The 20067-nt window shown below is 40.2% G+C and overlaps 1 protein-coding gene across 1 annotated transcript in view; it reads right to left on the bottom strand.

Moving 5' to 3' along the window:
* Nucleotides 1-1495: 1495 nt before the first annotated feature.
* The window catches only part of LOC124282222 (serine/threonine-protein kinase TAO3-like), a 35466-nt gene continuing 16894 nt past the window's right edge, over nucleotides 1496-20067 (bottom strand). The window contains 13 exon segments of the mRNA XM_046718180.1: nucleotides 1496-3081; nucleotides 3517-3699; nucleotides 3855-4067; nucleotides 6012-6251; nucleotides 6953-7150; nucleotides 8322-8450; nucleotides 9299-9433; nucleotides 9867-10040; nucleotides 12756-12848; nucleotides 15534-15563; nucleotides 17429-17575; nucleotides 18169-18360; nucleotides 19401-19576. Of these exon segments, the coding sequence (XP_046574136.1) occupies nucleotides 2842-3081; nucleotides 3517-3699; nucleotides 3855-4067; nucleotides 6012-6251; nucleotides 6953-7150; nucleotides 8322-8450; nucleotides 9299-9433; nucleotides 9867-10040; nucleotides 12756-12848; nucleotides 15534-15563; nucleotides 17429-17575; nucleotides 18169-18360; nucleotides 19401-19576 (2150 nt within the window). The 3' untranslated portion in view covers nucleotides 1496-2841.

Genomic DNA, 20067 nt, shown 5'->3' with positions numbered 1-20067 from the left:
TTGTCGGAAAATTATGATGAGTGGACAATTTTTGTCTGATCCGCCGACAAAGATTACCTGTACAAACATTTATGGTACATAAACCTCAAGAAGGTAAGAAGAAATCATTATCAAAATTAATATGTTTACAAAATACTATTATCAAATTGTTTATACACGTCTACGAAATCACCGTCTACGAACCAGTCTGGGCTACGAAACCACCGCGTCTACGAACTGGTTCAGCCTACGAAAACACCGTCTCCCCGTACTGCATTTTCGTTCACCATACTGTAATTTCTGCTATATTTTGTCATTTATTTTGTTCTTATGAATTACATTGAAATGTTCACGTGGCCGAGTTAAAACGAAACACGTTAAAAGATGATATTTTAGTTACAAACATATTGTGCCAAAGTTAAAACCTAAAAGAACAGCATCACACTTTGAGTCAGTGTCTATTTCCCCTCCCACTTAGTTCTCTATGCAATTTATTGCTATAATAATATATAACATTTATCACTCTTCTATTTCTGATAGTTGTAATAATTTGCATATGCATTTGATAAAACCTACTTAATTTGACAATTCATCAACAAGAAAAACAGATCTTTTCACTGCTTTTGTAACTTATCCCTTGTGTTGATAAATGAGGTTTGTTCATTCACAATTAAGGAAACGCCTTCCTGTATTTAGTGCCCTTGGACAAAACACCTTGATCACCTCAACGCAAGATGCAGGTGTAATTAATTATTCAAAATAGTTTATACACCGACCTGCAAACAGAGCTAATCTGATTGAGTGAGTGAGTTTAGTTTTACACCTCCTTTAGCATTATTCCAGCAATATCATGGCGTGGGACACCGGAATGGGCTTCACTCATTGTATCCATGCGGGGAATCGAATCCTGGGCGTGAAACCACAAGGCTACCCCAACACCCATGTTAATCTGGTTCAAACCAATCATTGTTTGATCGTCAGTGTCACTTGGGACTATATTGTCAGGGCGGGAATTTATATCCACACTACCATAGATGTTTGTTGTGGACGTCTGTTGTCAGATTATGATCAGAATACTCAAGGTAACACAGAGTGGGAGACATGTCATGCATAAAGTGTTTCTGCTTACTTGTTGGTGCAAGGGCTGAGTGGAAAGATGTGCCTACATCTATACCCTGGTAGATTACTTAAATCTCTCCCAAACATCTGTTTAATACATATTCAGCATCAGTTACTTCTAGGTCAAAGATGACATAAAGAGGAAGAGATATTCGTTATATATACTCTATATACTCTCAACCTTTTCCCTAAAATTGTCAGAGTAAAATATATTGTGGCCTCACTCTAGAAGATAGAGCTTTCCATGACTGCAACTTTGTATGGGGGTATAGAATTTATTGTGCCTACTTAGTGTCGATTCTTCCTTTTGTGACTGATATATCCACTGGACCACAAGCACATAGATGACTTCATTCAAGCAGTCATGGATGGCACCAATCAGAAAGAACACAACCCATTTGAATTAGGTAATCATTTTAATTGCAATTTTCTTGTTGACAACCAACTGAGTAGTTTATGGCAGAATACATGTATACTGTATACTGTATACTGTTACACTGGAACTAGTGTTGTATGTCAGTCCTAATATTAAAATATCTCACTGGTGAATTGTGCCAGTTAAGTTAGGTCCAACAGTAAGCATGTTTGCTTCCATTTTGCATGTAGTCAAGGGAGACAACTCTCCCTGATGGCAGAGTCTGCCGTTGGTACAACAATCACTCCCAAGATTGCATCAAGTAATTAACCTCTTTTACCTTTTTACAAAATTTATACAATTATTATACATTGTACCTGGACATTGTGCAGGAAGTATGTGATCCACATCACAATCATCACAATCTGCCCCACAGCAGATCAAGCCTATTCCATGAAGAGTATATTTGGGTTCAGAAATGAGTTAAAATTGCGCCAGGTCAAGTGTCCCCCTTATGCTAACTGTTAGTTAACAATGGCCTACGCACTTACAAATAACACAGAAATCAACAGAATAATCATTTATCACTATTCCATGTATAAAATATGTGGTAAATTCTGAATCCAAATTACATTGTATGCATGTGAATTACAAAACCATGCATAAATGTAAGAAGTCACCAGAATGATACCACAGAGCAATCCTTTATGCTTAGCTATCTTAGCCTTTGAGCAACTTAGACAAGATCCTAAGTCAAAGTCTTTGATAAATATCTTAGGGTTACAGGGTAATGCTTAAAGTAGTTAGCTGCTAATTCAGTAGGTATCCCTTGGGCTATCCCTGGTTTGAATGGTCACTGGCTTATGTCATGAATATATAATGGAGTGACCTTCTTAGGCTATATATGTATGCTTTCTGAAGAGGGTATATATACACTGTAAGAGATAGTCGTTGGCCAGGTTGCCACAGTAACGATGGCATAACTCTGCTCAATCTCTCGTACATCGGTCTCATTAAGAGGAAGCCTGAGAATTAATGGGATGAGACTGCGTGGCTAAGTCCCGTAGTGTGGGCGTGTTCACCCAGTATTATCACCGTTTAGCACATAATGGACCCCGGCACGCACTCCCCCACCTCCGGTCAGTCGCATCGTCGTCGCTGTCCTTATCACACTGTCACATATTGCCACGTAAAGAAGACCAGGCCAGGCATCCAATATCACCGTCCTTGAGCCGCAGGTCTTCCATACACTGGTGGAGCATCCACATGTGCTTCAGGCACACTCTGGTAGTTCTGCTCATATTTATATATCTACAGACACCCAGGCACCTGCTGGGGATCAGGGGAAGGGGGAGAGGGGGGACAGTAAACTTAAGACTGAGCTGTAGTTATGTGGGCACCTGGGAGGAGAAAGAACTACTACTGCTACTTCCACTAAGGCTCAGCATGCTCCCCCGGTAACTCATATCATCATCAGGGTCGTGAGATGCCTCGGCTATCTCCATTGCATTAAGTCCGAGACTTGTCGTCTCAATATCAAATTCCTCCACCTCTCTTGTCTGCTTCTCATGTAACTGGCTCTTCTTGTCTCCTTCCTCCTTGTGAAGGGTTACTCGCTCCTCGTCCATCTGAAGATAAAACACAACGTGAGTATCACCTGGCCATGGCTAGACACTATCACACCCATGAACATCTCGTCTAGAACTGGTCTTCAGTAACCAATGCTTGTCGTAAGAGGCGATTAACTGGATCTGGTGGTCAGGCTCGCTGACTTGGTTGACAAAGTCATCATATCCCAATTGCTTAGATCAATGCTCATGCTGTTGATCACTGGATTGTCTGGTCCAGACTCTATTATTTACAGACCTCTGCCATATAGCTGGAATATTGCTGAGAGTGGCATAAACTTACACTCACTCAATCATTAGAGACTATCAGCAAGGATTTGCCAATCAATGATCATAATCAATGAATAAACACACTCTCTGAGTTAAGGATCACAACAGCAAGTTTCCTTTGAACATTCAGTCATCAGTGTTCTTCAGCAAGTGGAGTTTACTGACCTTCTGTTCCAGCAGTGCCCTCCTGAGGGACACACGTTCTTCCAACTGTTTCTTCTCCCGCTGATGTTGTGCCTCAGTCTGCATGCGGATCTTACTTTGGTAGGCCATCAGCAACTCCAGCTCCTGTTGTAGCCTTTGCTTCAGCTCATGGGCCTGAGCTACCTGCGACTCGTCAAGACGCACCTGTCGTATAAACAAGGTCATAGAACATACACATCAGTCATGGGCCTGAGCTACCTGTGACTCATCAAGGCGCACCTGTCTAATAAACAAGGTTATATATCTTGTCCCTGCACATTGAAGTACCTAACTCTGTACACCCTTTATGTGTGACTCACGTTCTGTTGCTGCAACATGTCTGCGATGCTGGCCTCATACTGATCCCCGAGCTGGGCCAGCTTCCTCATCTGTTCATCCTTTAGCTTCTTCACCACTGCCTTCTGTTCTGCTTTGGGAGTGTTCTGGAGGATGTGTTCCTTCAGGGCCTTGTACTGCCGCTGCTGGGTTTTCACCGCATCGTCAAACTGCCGCCGTATTAACACCACTTTTTGCTGAAGCAGAAACATCTACGTATGACAAAAGCCCCTTTCACATGGATACATTTACTTATGTGAGTAATGTAATTTTGTAAGTAAAATTGATATTTTATACTTATCCTGACTCATGATCTTTTCTTATCTCCCTTTCCCTTTCGAATGGTAGTGGAACACTTGAATCCCTTGAAGTTCCCGAAGCGGACATACAATACTCACCCACGAGTTACCTCCCTTCCTCTTTCCCGCGCAAACGTACCATGTGACGTGCCCAGACTTGTCACTCTCTCCTTATAATTTCATGAGTCAGGATAAGGAAAAATAACATACTTATGTAAGTAAATTTACTTAGGGTGGCATGTGAACGCATTTGCTTACATGAGTAAATTTACTCCTGGAGTAAACAGACCTAAGTAAAAGTATATCTACTAGACCCCAAGAGGTCTTGTAAAAGTATATTTACTGATAAGTATTAATACTCCCGGAGTATTTGTGGTCATGTGAAATTTTTTTATCTTTACTTAGGTGAGTATTTCATGACATATTTAAGACATCTTAAGAAGAATCCTGTTGTTGAAAGGGCCACGCATGGACTTTCGAGGAATGATGAAGACACTGATTATCTCTTGTCTAATTGGAATGAAAAAAATGTTGAGGCACAACTTGCAGATCCAAAAAAGAATAAACGATCAATGATGTCAGATGAGATGAAGATCAAAGAATATGTTTATGGCTTTAGAAGCCATGGTTTCAAGCCATGGATAGGCTGCATCAGCCACAATCACGATTGGCATTAGCACTTGTGGCATAGTAGCAGCTGCCTTGTCCGCTTTGGAAACAGGTTATTTGTCTCCCCCTTGTATTACAGCTCTGGGTTGCCAAAACCCTGGCATCATGCACTTTGCATGATCACACACTGCCTGCAGGAGAATGGAGTACCATCCTGGTAGTCACCATGTGCCAAGGATGGTGCGATGATTGGGATATGTGTTCCATCAATGGCACAGTTAGGAAATCCCATGTCTCTTCAAAACCCTGAATCACATTTCTCAGTTCATTTCCTTCTGGGAACACATATTTTGTTAACAATCTTTCGGATATCGCCTTGCAGACGCCATGTACACATTTGTGAACTGTGGAACTCCTACCCCAAAGAGATTAGCAATAGTTCTATACTCTTCAGAGGGAGCAAGCAACCCATTCGACTGCAATGCCCACCTTATGGTCCAGTTCCAGAGGTTTCCTTACATAAACACCCATTGCGGGAAAACATGGCTGTAGTTCATTGAAAAGAACATAAAATGTCTCTCTAGTCATGCGAAAATTCTCTATCCAAAGTGTGTCATCAAAGGACATTTTCATGGTTTGAGAACACCGATGGCGAGATCGTTTTCTACTCCATGCTTCTCTCTCACGACACAACCCCAGGGCCAAACCCATACTGACAAAGTATATGGGATATCTCTCCTCCGTTTTGGCACAAGCAGCTTACTCTACAACATTGTCTAAAATGATGAAAATTTAGTTATTCTAATCACGAGATAATGTTTACTTATACCTGGCGAAAACAATATGTGAACATGATGTAAATTTACTTTTACTTATGTGAGTATATTTACTCATGTAAGTAAATTGCTTATGTAAGTAAATTGTGTCCATGTGAAAGAGGCTATAGTGACACACAGGAGAGCACAAAATGTCAGTCACCTGTCTTTCTCATCAAATCCCAACACCAGCTGACAACACTCTCTCCACCTGACAAAAGGCTGTGCTTAATCAAAACCATGCCTTTAGAAATATATCAAGAATCAGATTTCGTTTTATTTTGTTTTTCATTTTGGAATTACGGACAAAGAAAATAGATAGAAATATGGAAATAAATCTGACCAAAATGAAAGGATTCCAAAGATTACTGTGTTACAGTCCAATATTTTGCTAGCATGTTTTCAACACAAGGCATACCTTTAAACTTCGAGGCTGCTGTTTAACTTCCAAGGCATGTTTTTTCCTGAGGTCTGCTTCAGCATTAATTGTATATTCTTTCTGATTCTCTCGCTCTGTTTCATGCTGTTTCCGCAGCTGCTCGTCCCTCATCTTCTGTATGGCCGCCAGATGCTTGTACTCCAGGTCCTGCGTTGACTCGTGGTGCCGCACAAGCATCGTGTGTTCATACTCCAGCTGCGCCCGGCGCTGACCGATCTCCTAGAAACAGGTACATTGAGAAACATGGTCATCAGACATAATGGGTTATTTCCACCCCTGATTTACAACATATTTGTTTAGTTATCCACAGCAAATGCGGAAAAAGATTATCTACCAAATCATCATATGAATTTTAAGGAGTTCAAGTATCAGTGTCTTACATCCCAGCATTGATTATTTCAAGGTTTCTTTTAGCCAAGTCAGACCTTTCCCTTTTGTTTTACAGAATCATACTTCTGAATGGGATTAAAGCTGGACAAGCAAGTAATGTCTAAATACTTTACATTTTCAAGAAAAATGTACTCATACTAAGTAGGGTGGGTAACATGGCCCACTATTAATGAGAACTTGACTGACTGACTGATTGAGTTTGGATTTACGCCGCTTTCAGCAATATTCCAGCAACATCACGGCGGAGGACACAAGAAATGGGCTTCACACATTGTACCCATGTGCGGATTCAAACCCAGTTCTTGGGCGTGACGAGCCAACGCTTTAACCACTAGGCTACCCCACTGCCCGGAAAGAGAACTTGAACATTCAATCTCCAGATTATAGGTTTGGACATAATTTTCCACTTTCATTAGCCAGAATAGGGCTAGAGAAGTATCACATTGAAGTTGTAATCAACACATGAATTGAGCAATGTACAGAAAAAGGTGCTAGTGATCTCAGAATCCCCAGAAAGTCCTGTAGCTCACCTCCTTCAGGAGCTTCTGTTCCAGTTGATGGAACTGTAGGACCTTCTTCCTGCGGAACTTCCTCAGGTGGAACTCTGTTGTGTCCTTCTGTTGTTTCTCCAGCTTGAACTCTGCGTCCTTCTGCTGCCGCAACATCTTCTCCTTGTAGTTCCTCATTGTGTCTTCTCGCTCCTTCTTAGGTGTTGCATCATCCAAATCCTGCCACAAATCATTGGACTTAGTGCCAGTTTACACATCTCCCTCACTACATTAGCTTCAGAGCGAGTTTGTGGGTGTTTTCTTTAGTGAGTGAGTTGGGTTTTTGTCGCTTTTAGCAATATTCAAGCAATATCACGGCTGGGGACATCAGAAATGGGCTTCACACATTGTACCCATGTGAAGAATCGAACCCGGGTCTTTGGTGAGACAAGCAAATGCTGTAACCACTAGGCTACCCCACTGCCCCATATATGTTTTTAAACAGCACATTAGTTGAAGGTAACCCTCATTGATGGTATGAGGCAGACAGACCAAGGTACATAATCAGGGCAATTATGGAATTTCCATACTCCTGACATATCTAAGGTAGACAACTCTGTGCAAGGAGATGAGAAAAGAGGGAGGTGAGTGTTAAAAATGTTACATTGTGGTAGTAGTAGTAGTATGTCAGGGAATGTTGTTTTTGTATTTATCTTATGATTACTCTAACAAAGGTTTTCACACACTGTACCCATGAAGGGAACTAGACCAAGATCTTTGGTCAAGATGAGCCTAAACTGGAATACTTCACTGGCACTGTTACAGTGCAGGGCTACAGATAAGGGGCGTTACAGGCATAATGTACGCCTCAAAATTAATTAAGTACGACATAATATAAGATTTCAAGCGTATCGTGTACGCACATAAATACCTTTGTACGTCTAGCATTTAATTTCCGTGCGTATCATGCAAATGGAAATCTATTTCGGATAAATACTTGTTGTTAAGTTTCTTTTGCGAATCACGATTTGACACATAAGGAAACCCCGACAGTAGGAATCCCTTGCGTTGCAATGCAACGATATGTGTCACTATTTTTCGATTGGCTAAAAACTACACTGTTCCTATTTATATCCAGTCGGACCTGACATTTAGCCCATCACACAGTCGCTCAGTTATTTCTCACGCGTCTTAAATACAAATACATGGTTGGAAACAGTGATCGATGAATCGTCCAGACAAACCACATCAACTCGCTCACACAAAAACTTGTCAGTACTCCTTCAAAATTCTCAGTACACCTCCACTTACAATAAGATGTGTAAGTACACTCACACCCCCAAAAGTTATCTGGAGCCCTGACAGTGCGTACACAGAACACATACAATACAGAAGGAGATCCTTAACTCACCTTCTTCTTCCTCTCCTTATCTGTTTTATAGTTCTTCTTCATCAGCACGCTGAAGTTCCTTCTTTCGCTGTCGTGAGCCTGGTTCATGTCCTTCCTCATCTTCCTCTCCTGAGCTTGGTTGTTCCTTTGCTGTAACAGGTAAAGGCAACTACCATTGATCTCTCAGAAAAGGGGCAGTAACAGCTGACTCAACTGTCAATGGACTTGAAATGTAGAAAGTTGAATGGTGAGTGAGGGTAATTTTACGCAGCTTTTAGCAATATTCCAGCAACATCACGGCGGGGGACACCAGAAATGGGCTTCACACATTGGACCCACGTGGGGAATTGAACCCGGGTCTTCAGCATGACGAGAGAATGCCTTGACCACTAGGCTACCCCACCTCCCCCAAAGTTGAATGGCATTACCTTGATGACATAATCATAATATTTTTTGTTCCAATAGATGACCTTTTAAATACCTTTCAGATTCAACTTCAATACCATGGGAGAGTGACCAAGTTTGGTTTAACACCCCTTTGAATATCGCATGTCAGCTTAGTGTGGGACAGAGCCACAAGTGACATCTCGGACATATAACTTCTTTGATTAGCATTTTAGAAGTTGGGAAGTACAATATTGATCAAACTTTATGGATAACAACTTCTTTTTATTTCGTGAGTGCTACGTTTCAATATCTCGGACATTCTCTACAATGGTGACAATCATGTCAACACAAACATGTCAGAATGAGATTTGAACCCACTATCACAGGTTCCTGGTGTATTCAAGGACACAACCATGAACAGAAAACTGTGAAGCACCGAGAGTTTCCGGGACAATGATAATAAAATGGTTACAATTTAGAAACTACCTGCCTGTTCATTATCTTAACATGAAGACTTTCGAAAAGGAACAGAGTCAGGTTGAGATTTAGCAAAACTGCACAGTTTTTATACATTGTTAAATATCACCTCAGTTTCTGTAGTAAAGACTCACCCCTCGGTCCAGCTCAGATGCATGTTGAACCCTGAGTTTTTCCATTTCTTTTGAGAACTTCTGCCGCAAGTTTTCATACTCCCTGTCCAGCTTCTGTTTGTGTTCTTCCATTTCAGCCTTGAACCGGGACTCCAACTGCAGAGGGAGAGTGAGTGAGTGAGTGAGTGGGGTTTTACCGCCGCTTTTAGCAATATTCCAGCAATATCACGGCAGGGGACACCAGAAATGGGCTTAACACATTGTACCCATGTGGGGAATCAAAACCCGGGTCTTCAGTGTGAGGAGCGAACGCTTTAACCACTAGGCTACCCCACCACCCCCGCTGAGGGAGAGAGTGGGTGGTGAATAAGCAATATTACAGAACAAAATACACTTGGTTCCACTGATTAAGCTCCCCTTAGGAATGTTTCTATAATTTGACCAGCATTTCAGTTACATCACAGTCTTGGTATTTTGTAAGAAGAAAGCAGGACCCAAATATTAAATATTCTGCAGATCAGTTTGCTGCGGATTTGCCCAGATCGTGACATTTGTCCCAGAAGCCATGTTATTATGACGGTAAGGGTACCTGTATCAGCTCCTTTTGATGTTGTTTCCGCAAGCTCTTGTAACCCGTAAACTGTTCCCGGAGCTCATTACTGTGTTCGTGGTCCTTAATCTCCTTCCTTACGATGGACGGTGTCCGAATGGTGGCAAAGTTGTGTTGGTACAACTCCATACCTCGAGCGCTACTTGCTGACGGCTGCAAAGACACACATATGCATCCTTCACTTGTTGAACAGATTCAATATGTAATCAGGAACACAGACATCAGCTTGTGAATACACCCCAGTTACCGGTATATCGTGGCTTGAAAGCATAGTTGGAAGAGAGCCAATAGTGATGCAAAACGATCAGCGAAATCCACATGGGTACAGTATTGATATACCATAGATCATAAACCTGGCATCCAACCCCTAAAAGCTGTATTCAGCCTAAAGGGGACACAATTATGCACCGCCAACGGTAAAGCCTATCATAATCATAACAAACACTTTATTTGTCAAGGCAAAGTTCTAATAACAGTGTCAAGATCTATGCCAGAAATGGAGACAAGTCTGTGATTAAGACAACCTGAAGTGGTATATTCTGTGCCTCATCAGTTACACAAAAACTCTGTGAACAGAAGTCAAGACTTAGTGGATGCACAGACCTGTCCAAATCAAACCAATTATTATTTTCATTTTTTAATAATGGTGTTTATTTTTCTGAACAAAATCTATTCTCTGACAAAACAAAGCTTATGTTCCAACAAAAGCAACAACAATCCATATCGCAGGAACTGAGGACAAACTTACTTCTTAGAAAATTATGTTTTAATTATCGTTTAAGTGCAGAAAGGTTAACTGTAATTTTGAATTAAATAAAAGATCATGCAGACATAGCAATTAAACACAGATCATGCACATACAAGAAATTTGGGCAAAATCTTTTCATATACTCATGTACTCATACTGTAACATAAACCTTCATTGTCGTTTGTTGTGAACAGCCAGTTGTCATCCCTTTTCTAGGCTCTAACCTCAAAGTTGTACTTCAGATGATTAAGTGATAAAGTAATTAATCTTTTTAGTTTTCTAAAATCCAGTTAAAATTATTGTACACTAATTATACATTAAAACAGTCTGAAGTAATCAGTTACTTTACAATAATAGTAATTTATCTCTAAGTAGGGACCAACAGGATGAAAACATGTACCACTTAGCTGAAACTTGTATAGGTAAACTTTGGATCATAATGGTGGCCAATGGGAACAACAGCCTCCAACATCTAAGGATCAAATGAATCATGTCAGCACCCAAGACCACAGGGCTAGTAGTCATTCAGGTCTGGGACCACCAAAACCATATTCTACAATTACATTTTAGAATCCTGCACTCCAGTTGGTCTGACAATGAAATGAATCATTATCTACCTAATGTCCACATCAACACAATAGCAAATGTTTCAAAAGCAGTTCTGTCTCACTACTGACAAGTAGTCAAGTACTGATTCTGTGGACAACACCTGCAGGTTGTTTCTTGATTATTGTAAGTGTAACAGAAAAATGTCCAGGACAAAGTAATGATATCACTTATATAGCGCTGAACTCTACACAGCATGAGCATGCTCTAAGCACATACAAATAATAGACATTATTACCCCAGATAACCCTAGCTGCCTGTCAGGCACAAGGTCAAGTCATATGACTGATCCCACCGGGTACCCATTTTCGGCTGGGTGAACAGTATTTTAACATTCCCTTACATCAGAACACCTTGACATCTGACACTACATTGTTCCACACTGGACACCATGTCAATCAAGTGGGAACACAATCATGATAGAGAGATCGTTTCATATATTCATGGAAAGATGAATTGATAAATGCTTGGTAGGTAGATGATTTATTATCTAAGTGATTAAAGTACTGTCAGTTAAATATAGATTGAGTATATGAAAGCAAACACAAGCAGAATACAATCAACGACCACTAATCACTAAATTTGATCATTCAACATACCACAAATTTTAGAGTTTCAAGGTAGAATGGAATATGTTCAATTTATAAGGTTAAGCGTATCTGATTTGAAAAATTAAAAACCTACACTATGGTTTAGAACTAAATTTACAAATGTATGTTATCACATGTTTAATTTGATACCCATCATATCCAGTCCTCGTTTCAGTGATAAAAGCATTTAGTACTGGGAGTTGCAGCCCCAGAATCCCCAAAGTGTTAATTTACCTGAACAATACCTGTTGATTATCATACAGCGAGCATGCACATGCCACTGTTACCATGGCTACATGGTACCTCAGGATATATATATACATAGGAAGAGTATCCATCCAGTTCATATACTGTATTCGGGTAAACAGGTAGAAGGTAACATGCATACATTATATACTGATACTGTGTATGTTATGACAAGATACATGGAAGCAATCAGGTTAGGTTATACCAATATAGTAATCACAATTGTAACTGCACATACGCTGAGAGATCGAATTCTGTTAAAACTGGCTGAAAACTAGAAAATGTCAAAATTGACAAATTCTTCACACTGAATAACACACAAGTGGACCGTACATAAGTACCAGTGCTTCCCAAGGTGACCTGATCATCATCAGAGAAAATGAAGAAAAAACTCCCCATGGCTTGTGCAGTGTAAATTGTGGTACGTGCAAATATTGCAAAACAAAAATGGCATATCATCCATGCATAGCAGCTATGTTAACTAAATAATCGGAAAGTAAGTCCACAACACTTATATATATCAGAGATGAAACCAAATCAAGCAAAAAAAGGAAAACTGAATCTAAAGACGCATCTATAATGGAACCCTCGTGAAACAGGCGACCCACGACAAGACGTCAGCCACAGTGAAAGACTGAAGCCATAACGGCCACATCTCATTCCCACAAACTGGCCTACCTTTGGTGAGTTTGGACTGTACGAACCGCTCCGTGAAAACCATGACCATGTCTTCACATGTGAAGGGAACTGGTCAGTATTTGGCACATTACCCTAATAAGGAAGCAGGGGAGGGCATAATGTGAGTCAACGACAAAATAAAGGACACACACACACATGATGTCAACACAGTGATGAGCGGCCGAGCAGAGGCTGGATTCATTCATCAGTAGGGGAACCAAATACATGACAGAAGCAGTGAATTATTGTGGAAACTCAAACAGCGTTACGGCATCGGAGACTACTGTTACAATAATTAACGTTACCAGCATTTTAATTTCTTCAACAAGCAGTTATCAGTATTTTAGTACCACTAAAGGAATTTAGATATAATCAGGGATTTATCTGGGATTCCAAATTAAGTGCCCTTGGCAAACCAAATGGGAAGAATACTACTTTGAATGTTACTTTGTTCAAATTAGGAATTTGTCTGAAGATCTTGATATCTTAATTTCAGAGATATTCCTAAACATCTTCTTCAATGCTAAAATATTTAATTTGCATTAAAGCCTCATCCTTATTCTAGTATCAGCAACACACAACTCATTTCTGCAAAGTTGTTACTATAATAATTAGCTGTGACTATAACATGATTTGGGAAATCATTTATTCCAATACATTATTTACTTAGAGTCAAATATATAGTGAAAGTTCTAGATAGATCCCTGATTATACAGTTGTTGAACAGTGAAAGAAATCTAAATTTGATACATATAGTTTTATTTCAAATCAGAATGATTGTAATCCATTATAATGTGTTATTGTATATTTTGCCTAATGCACTAGGTTAATTTACTTAGTAACTGTTTTCCATTCAAAGGCCAAAAAGACAGAAAGTTTCCAAATGTAAAATGGGACATTATATCTCATGTATGTCGATATCACACATATAAAATGTAATAATTAAATTCTTAAAATAACTTTCAGACACAGGACAACTATGGTAAACATTTTATCAATACAAACAGGAAAACATACTTAACAGGCAGTTTGACAAGGAAATCAACACTGTTAACTTTAATAAGTGGTACCTTGGGATATCTATAATTAGTCAAATTAACAAAGGCAATCTGACCCACATAGCATATCTTTCAAAACCATGGTTTATCATTCATTCATATTATTTCCAGATATTACTGGCAAGGGAGTGAATGAATGTTTAACCGAGGCAGCAACATCTCGTCTATTGGCAGATGCAAACCTTGCAAGAATAGGACTTCTCCTGTCCATCATGTTTAGCAATGTTTAAGGACAAACACTATTCTAAACAGAGTAAATTAGGTTTGGACGCTTGGATGTTTAGATGGTTCCTGTTTTCATAACAGTACACACACCAAAGAATGCTTTTGGCAAAATGCTCCAGATGATTATGGTATTGCAAGTTTAACACTTAAGCATCAAACATAACTACACTGGACTTTGACAACATGCAGATGATTGCAGAGAAAACAAAAAAAGGCTTAATTCAAATGCTCTGCCGAATATTGTCAAATAATGTAGTTAAGCAGCTCATTCATTTCGAATCAAGTTCATGCAGCATGACTTTTTGAATGTCAATATTTGTAAAGTAACAATTTTTACTTGGGTGTATGTTATATCCTGTATGAGTTTTCAAAACCTTTATACTAGCCACATGACAGGTCACGTGGCACGTCACATGACAGATCAGCGCTTGCATAGTTATGTATAAACATGTAAAAGGTACAGCTTCACTTCGAATACACAACCCCACTTTAATCACGTCCATTTGTGAACACTTGGGACTGAAATGTTGCCAACGCCACATTAAATATTAGGTTGGTCACACGTTTATGAACATTTCATGGCTAGTTGTCCAAATGACAAGACTTTTCATCAATTATTTTTACCATTCTGATTCATGCTGTAGTGTCAGACATGAGAATGGCAAAGCACAAAAAAAAAGACACTGAAAATTTAGCCAGGGGTCTTGTGGGGGTCATTTACTGCAGATTTACATTGATCTCAAAAACGTTCAAAATGAACAAAAATCCCAGAAATCCGCAGATCCACGGAAAATTCTCATGTCTGTCTGTGCAAGACCATAACTCAGCTGTACTACAGTGGGTTGTTCTTATATTTTAAGCTTAAAATTAACCTCTGCTAACTCAGGACTGAAAATAGGCCTGGACCAAGCAATCCAGTGATGGATCTTACGCAACAATCCATGCCATCGAGCCATCAAGTCGTAACAATATAATATTCCATGATGATTAATATGGATATCTCTTTGGAGTGCACAACATTCCTGATCACACCAATCTAAACAAGCTTTCAGCTCGTCTAGTGTTTTATACATTTTGAAATGTTCACAAAAGTATGTGAAACAAGGCTAGTGCTCTTAAGGATTGATGCAGCTCTGAAACTAAGCATCTCTGATCCAAAATATATTTGGTCCAGACGTTAGATTGTTTTTAAATGCTTTCTAAAACATGAACTGTGAGGAACATTAATTATAGGTATCAAAGAATTAGAATACTTATTGATCTTGTCGACATCTGTTGACGACCTGAAGCCTAACAGATACCTATGAGAACACCCAAACAATTCGCTTGGGTAAACCTTTCCACGTGTACATACACATAACTTGAGGGACAATAGGAGTATGCGACATACTGTATATCGGGTACATATGTTGGAGCCACATGGCGGGGGAACGCCCACAGGGTGAGACTGGTACGATAAGGGCAGCATGCAGAGTGATGGCCATGCTATAGTTACCTGTGTCTCAACTTGTACGGTGGGGGGAGGCTGAAGATACAAGCAGCACAATTAATTCTGGTTACATCTGTACGGTGGAACCCTTATTACCAACTGTGCATGTCCCACTAGGGACAGCTATGACTTAAGTTTAAAAATTTTCATTTCCATTTCTGTCTGTGTCTGTGGAGCCCACAGGAATAAGGCAACCACAATCCAGACATAATTAATACCACTTAGCACAATAGAATGAAGTACCTTAAATCAGGCACACACTATGATAAATGAAAATCAAGCTGAATCAGAGTAAGAAAGTTTTCAATGACATCAAGGTAAAGACTGACTGACTGAGTTTGGTTTTACACCGCTTTTAGCAATATTCCAGCAACATCACGGCGGGGGACACCAGAAATGGGCTTCACACATTGTACCCATGTGGGGATTCGAACCCGGGTCTTCGACGTGACGAGCCAACGCTTTAACCATTAGGCTACCCCACTGCCCCTCAAGGTAAAGAACCAAGAAGAATGGGTTCAAGGTGAATGTCATGGGACTCAAATTTAAGTTGGAGCTTCCTGACTACTGTCTAGGATAACTGACACAAGCTGTTTCAAGTAAAAATAACTGAAGGGCTTCTATTCCATCCTGTGAAACTTATATCGTCATGTTTTGAAAATTTTCATGAAATTAAATGATTATCTGTCCTAAGGCCTCAAGTGACTGTAGTGAATATAGCTAAATGAAAAAAGGAAAAGCGCCTATCTTTCTCCCCAATCTAATGTCAATTATTCTTTAAACTTGAAAGGTTAAGGAAAATTGATACCCTGAACAAACAAAATAAGTTAATGCAAATTATCTTGATTATTTACAACCACATCTTAGATTGACTAAGGTGAGTGAGTGAGTGAGTGAGTTTAGTTTTGCGGTCTGTAAATAATCGAGTCTGGACCAGACAATCCAGTGATCAACAGCATGAGCATCGATCTGCGCAACTGGTGTCTGATGAATGTGTCAACCAAGTCAGCGAGTCTGACCACCCGAACCTGTGAGTCGCCTCTTACGACAAGCATGGGTTACTGAAGGCTCATTCGAACCCGGGGGATCTTCACGGGTAGATTGACTAAGGAAATCATACATCATATCATAACATAGAAGATATGTTGAAATCATTCCAGTGTAGAAGACTAAATGTATGAACAGCTGATGAAAACAGCTTCAGTGAAGACTTTAAAACTGAAACAAGCCTGCCTGCAATCAAACTGGCCAAGAACATCTCCTATTAGTGAGTGAGTGAGTTGGGTTTTATGCTGCTTTTAGTAATATGCCAGCAACATCACGGCAGGGGACACCAGAAATGAGCTTCACACAATGTACCCATGTGGGGATTCGAACCCGTGCCTTTGGCGTGACGAGCGAACGTTTTAACCACGAGGCTACCCCACCGACCCGTCTCCCATTACAATAAGAAGGAAAGATGGAAAAGTTGACAGTGATGAACCATGTACAGATACATTATCCTGTCATCTGACAAAGACAAGAACCCAACAGACAACTGACAATGTAACACCTTCCACAAAAAGTCAACACAATCCTATGCTCATGAAGAATCCTGAAAAATAATATTCACTTAATAATTACTTAAATAAACTCATAAATGTTTCTTCAACATCAACAATATGTTGTGTTATAGCAGGCAAATAGAACAATTTCTCATAGTTTCCTTTCCGTTCCCAATTCATAAACAAAATGTCACAACAATCCTTGGAATCTGTGACGCTGAAAAAACCCATTGTAATGAAAATATCTCCAGATCTGGAAGAAAAATTTAAATATTTTCTAACGCATATAGCTCTGTTTCAAAAGGTCATTCAAGAAACGAAGCTGTTGTTAATCTGATATTTTATGGTGAGACTTACACTCCGATCGCGGGTAGAGAAGGAGTGGATGGCGTTCAGATCGCTGATGTTGGCTCCTATACTGGCGATGCTGCTGTGGCTACTGGCGCAGTTGCTGTTGTGACTCTGCAGGCTGTCAGACCGACTGCCATCCAAGTTGTCGTCATCCTGTGACATGTCAAAACATAACCGACTGCATGTTGTTTTTACACCAATCATCAACACTGACTGACTGAGTTTGGTTTTACGCTGCTTTTAGCAATATTCCAGCGACATCACGGCGGGGGACAGCAGAAATGGGCTTCACACATTGTACCCATGTGGGGATTCGAACCCGGGTCTTCGGCGTGACGAGCCAACGCTTTAACCATTAGGCTACCCCACCGCCCCCAAATCATCAACATATCAGCTAGATGTCCGTCAGAACATGATGCTTACACTTAAGGTTCAAAGGCTGCCGGTGCAAAATTTTATGGCCAAAAAATGAAACATTGTAAAATACATTTACTACGATCTACTTTTGAAAATGGAGTACACTTCGGGCCCTTCCATCTTGTTCCAATACAGAAAACTATCAAACAATTGCAACTCCACAGTTAGTGTCCATTTGCAATTAATTTCACTTGTATGATAAGATTGGAAACTTTGTGCATTAGAACATTCAAAATACTCTACATAACTGGTGTTTAATTCATATTCTAAAATCAAATTGAAGTTGACGAAAGTAGGATTTGGGTAAAGAACGAGTTGTGGAATCTTACCTGAGAATCTTCCTCTCCCCCATCAGTGGAGGATGGGGCAGGTGACCGCTCTGTGCTGCCCTCGTCATTGTCTATGATCAGTTTCTTCATGCGACGGTACTGAGACATGTCTAACTCTCGCACTTTATTCTTCGTTCTCTGAATCAGCTCCAGGATCACATCGGGTGGTCGAATACGTGTTAAAAACTGGTTCTGCAAAAATCAGGCCGATTATCAGGACTACAACCTAGAACTAGTACTACCATTTCCTGCAGTTTTGTGAAATATTTCAAAATGAATCCAAAACTCTGCATTACATAATATCTATTTTCGTAACAGAAGCTGAACTTGGCTGCTGGCAACATATTCTTACTGATGATGAAAGGCTTGAGTTGTTTGACACTGTTTGTTTATTTAACATTGCACTCAGCAATATATTACCGCCATATGGCGGCGGGTGCTCTGTAAATAATCGAGTCTGGACCAGACAATCCAGTGATCAACATCATGAGCATCTACCTACAAAACTGATACAATGAAATGTGTAAATCAATTCAGCGAGCATGACCATCCAATCCTGTTTGTCGTCTCTTACAACAAGCATGGCTTGCTGAAGATCAATTCTAACCCAGATCTTCACAGAGTCCTCGAAAATCCTGAGGGTATGAAGCAGCAGCCCATATTATTGGTCATTATGAAGATTGAGTAAGGTTGTTGAATAAACATAGCCATGGTTCTAACAAAGCAGGTTAAAAAGTAAGGTAGAAACTGGGATTTGAGGTGAGGTAAGGTGAAATTGGGTTTAACGTCGCGCTTGAGAATATTTTGCTCATATGACGACGTGCATATGTGTGTATGTGCGGCTGCTTGTACTAGCCCAGACTTAAGCTGGTTTTATAGTGCTAGACCACTGAGATACCATGCCGCAGTGAAGCATGACTACCCCACTCAGACACATTATACTGACTCTAAGCTGACCAGTCCTTGTTGTACCCATTAATGCCGAGCGCCAGGCAGGGACCAACTAGAAACCATATTTTAACGTCTTTTGGTATGACGTGGTCGGGGATCGAACCCGCGACCTTCCGCTCTCCGGGCGGACACTCTAACCACTACACCACGGAGGTGGTCACTGGGATTTGAACACAAAACCAGCAGTTTAAGGAACGACTAATAAACTGGGGAATGAAATGTTATAACCACAACACATCAACCTCTGGAAGGACAGTGCAGCAGTGTCTGCGTCCACTCACTTGTAATAATTCTGCTGCTGATGGTCTGTTTTCTGGGTCTTTTGCTAGACATGCGTCGACAAAGTTTCTGAAGTCATCCGACCACTCTCCAGCTGATAGAGATGGGGAGTCGTTTTGAGCTATGTGGTAGAGAGCACTCATAGCATTCATATTGAACAGAGGTGGCTTCCTCTCAGCTGAAACACAAACATAGACACTTGATGCTACAGTACAGGGTTCGTTTCAAATGACTGTATTTCTATGAGAAACTGGTACCTAGGTGGAATTCTTTTTATAAACCTCTCAGCTCAATAAACTGTCTCCATATCTCTCATAACCTTGCCCAGTTCTATACAAGTTATTCTAAAAGACATCTCGACTCACTCACTCACTATACAAGTTATTCTAAAAGACATCTCTTACACTCACCCACTTCTAAACAAGTTATTCCTAAAGACATCTCTAACACTCACCCAGTACCCTACAAGTTATTGATGAACAGTCTGACCCAATTCTATACAAGTTATTCTAAAAGACATCTCTTACACTCACCCACCTCTATACAACTTATTCTAAAATACCACATCTCTCACACTCACCCAGTTCTATACAAGTTATTCCTAATGAACATATCTCTCACACTCACCCAGTTCTATACAAGCTATTCCTAATGACCATATCTCCAACA

The sequence above is a fragment of the Haliotis rubra genome, unplaced genomic scaffold (assembly GCF_003918875.1).
Source record: "Haliotis rubra isolate DU_JTF1 unplaced genomic scaffold, ASM391887v1 Scf296, whole genome shotgun sequence".
NCBI classification, from domain to species: Eukaryota; Metazoa; Mollusca; class Gastropoda; order Lepetellida; family Haliotidae; genus Haliotis; species Haliotis rubra.
This window is presented reverse-complemented; position numbering and strand designations above follow the sequence as displayed.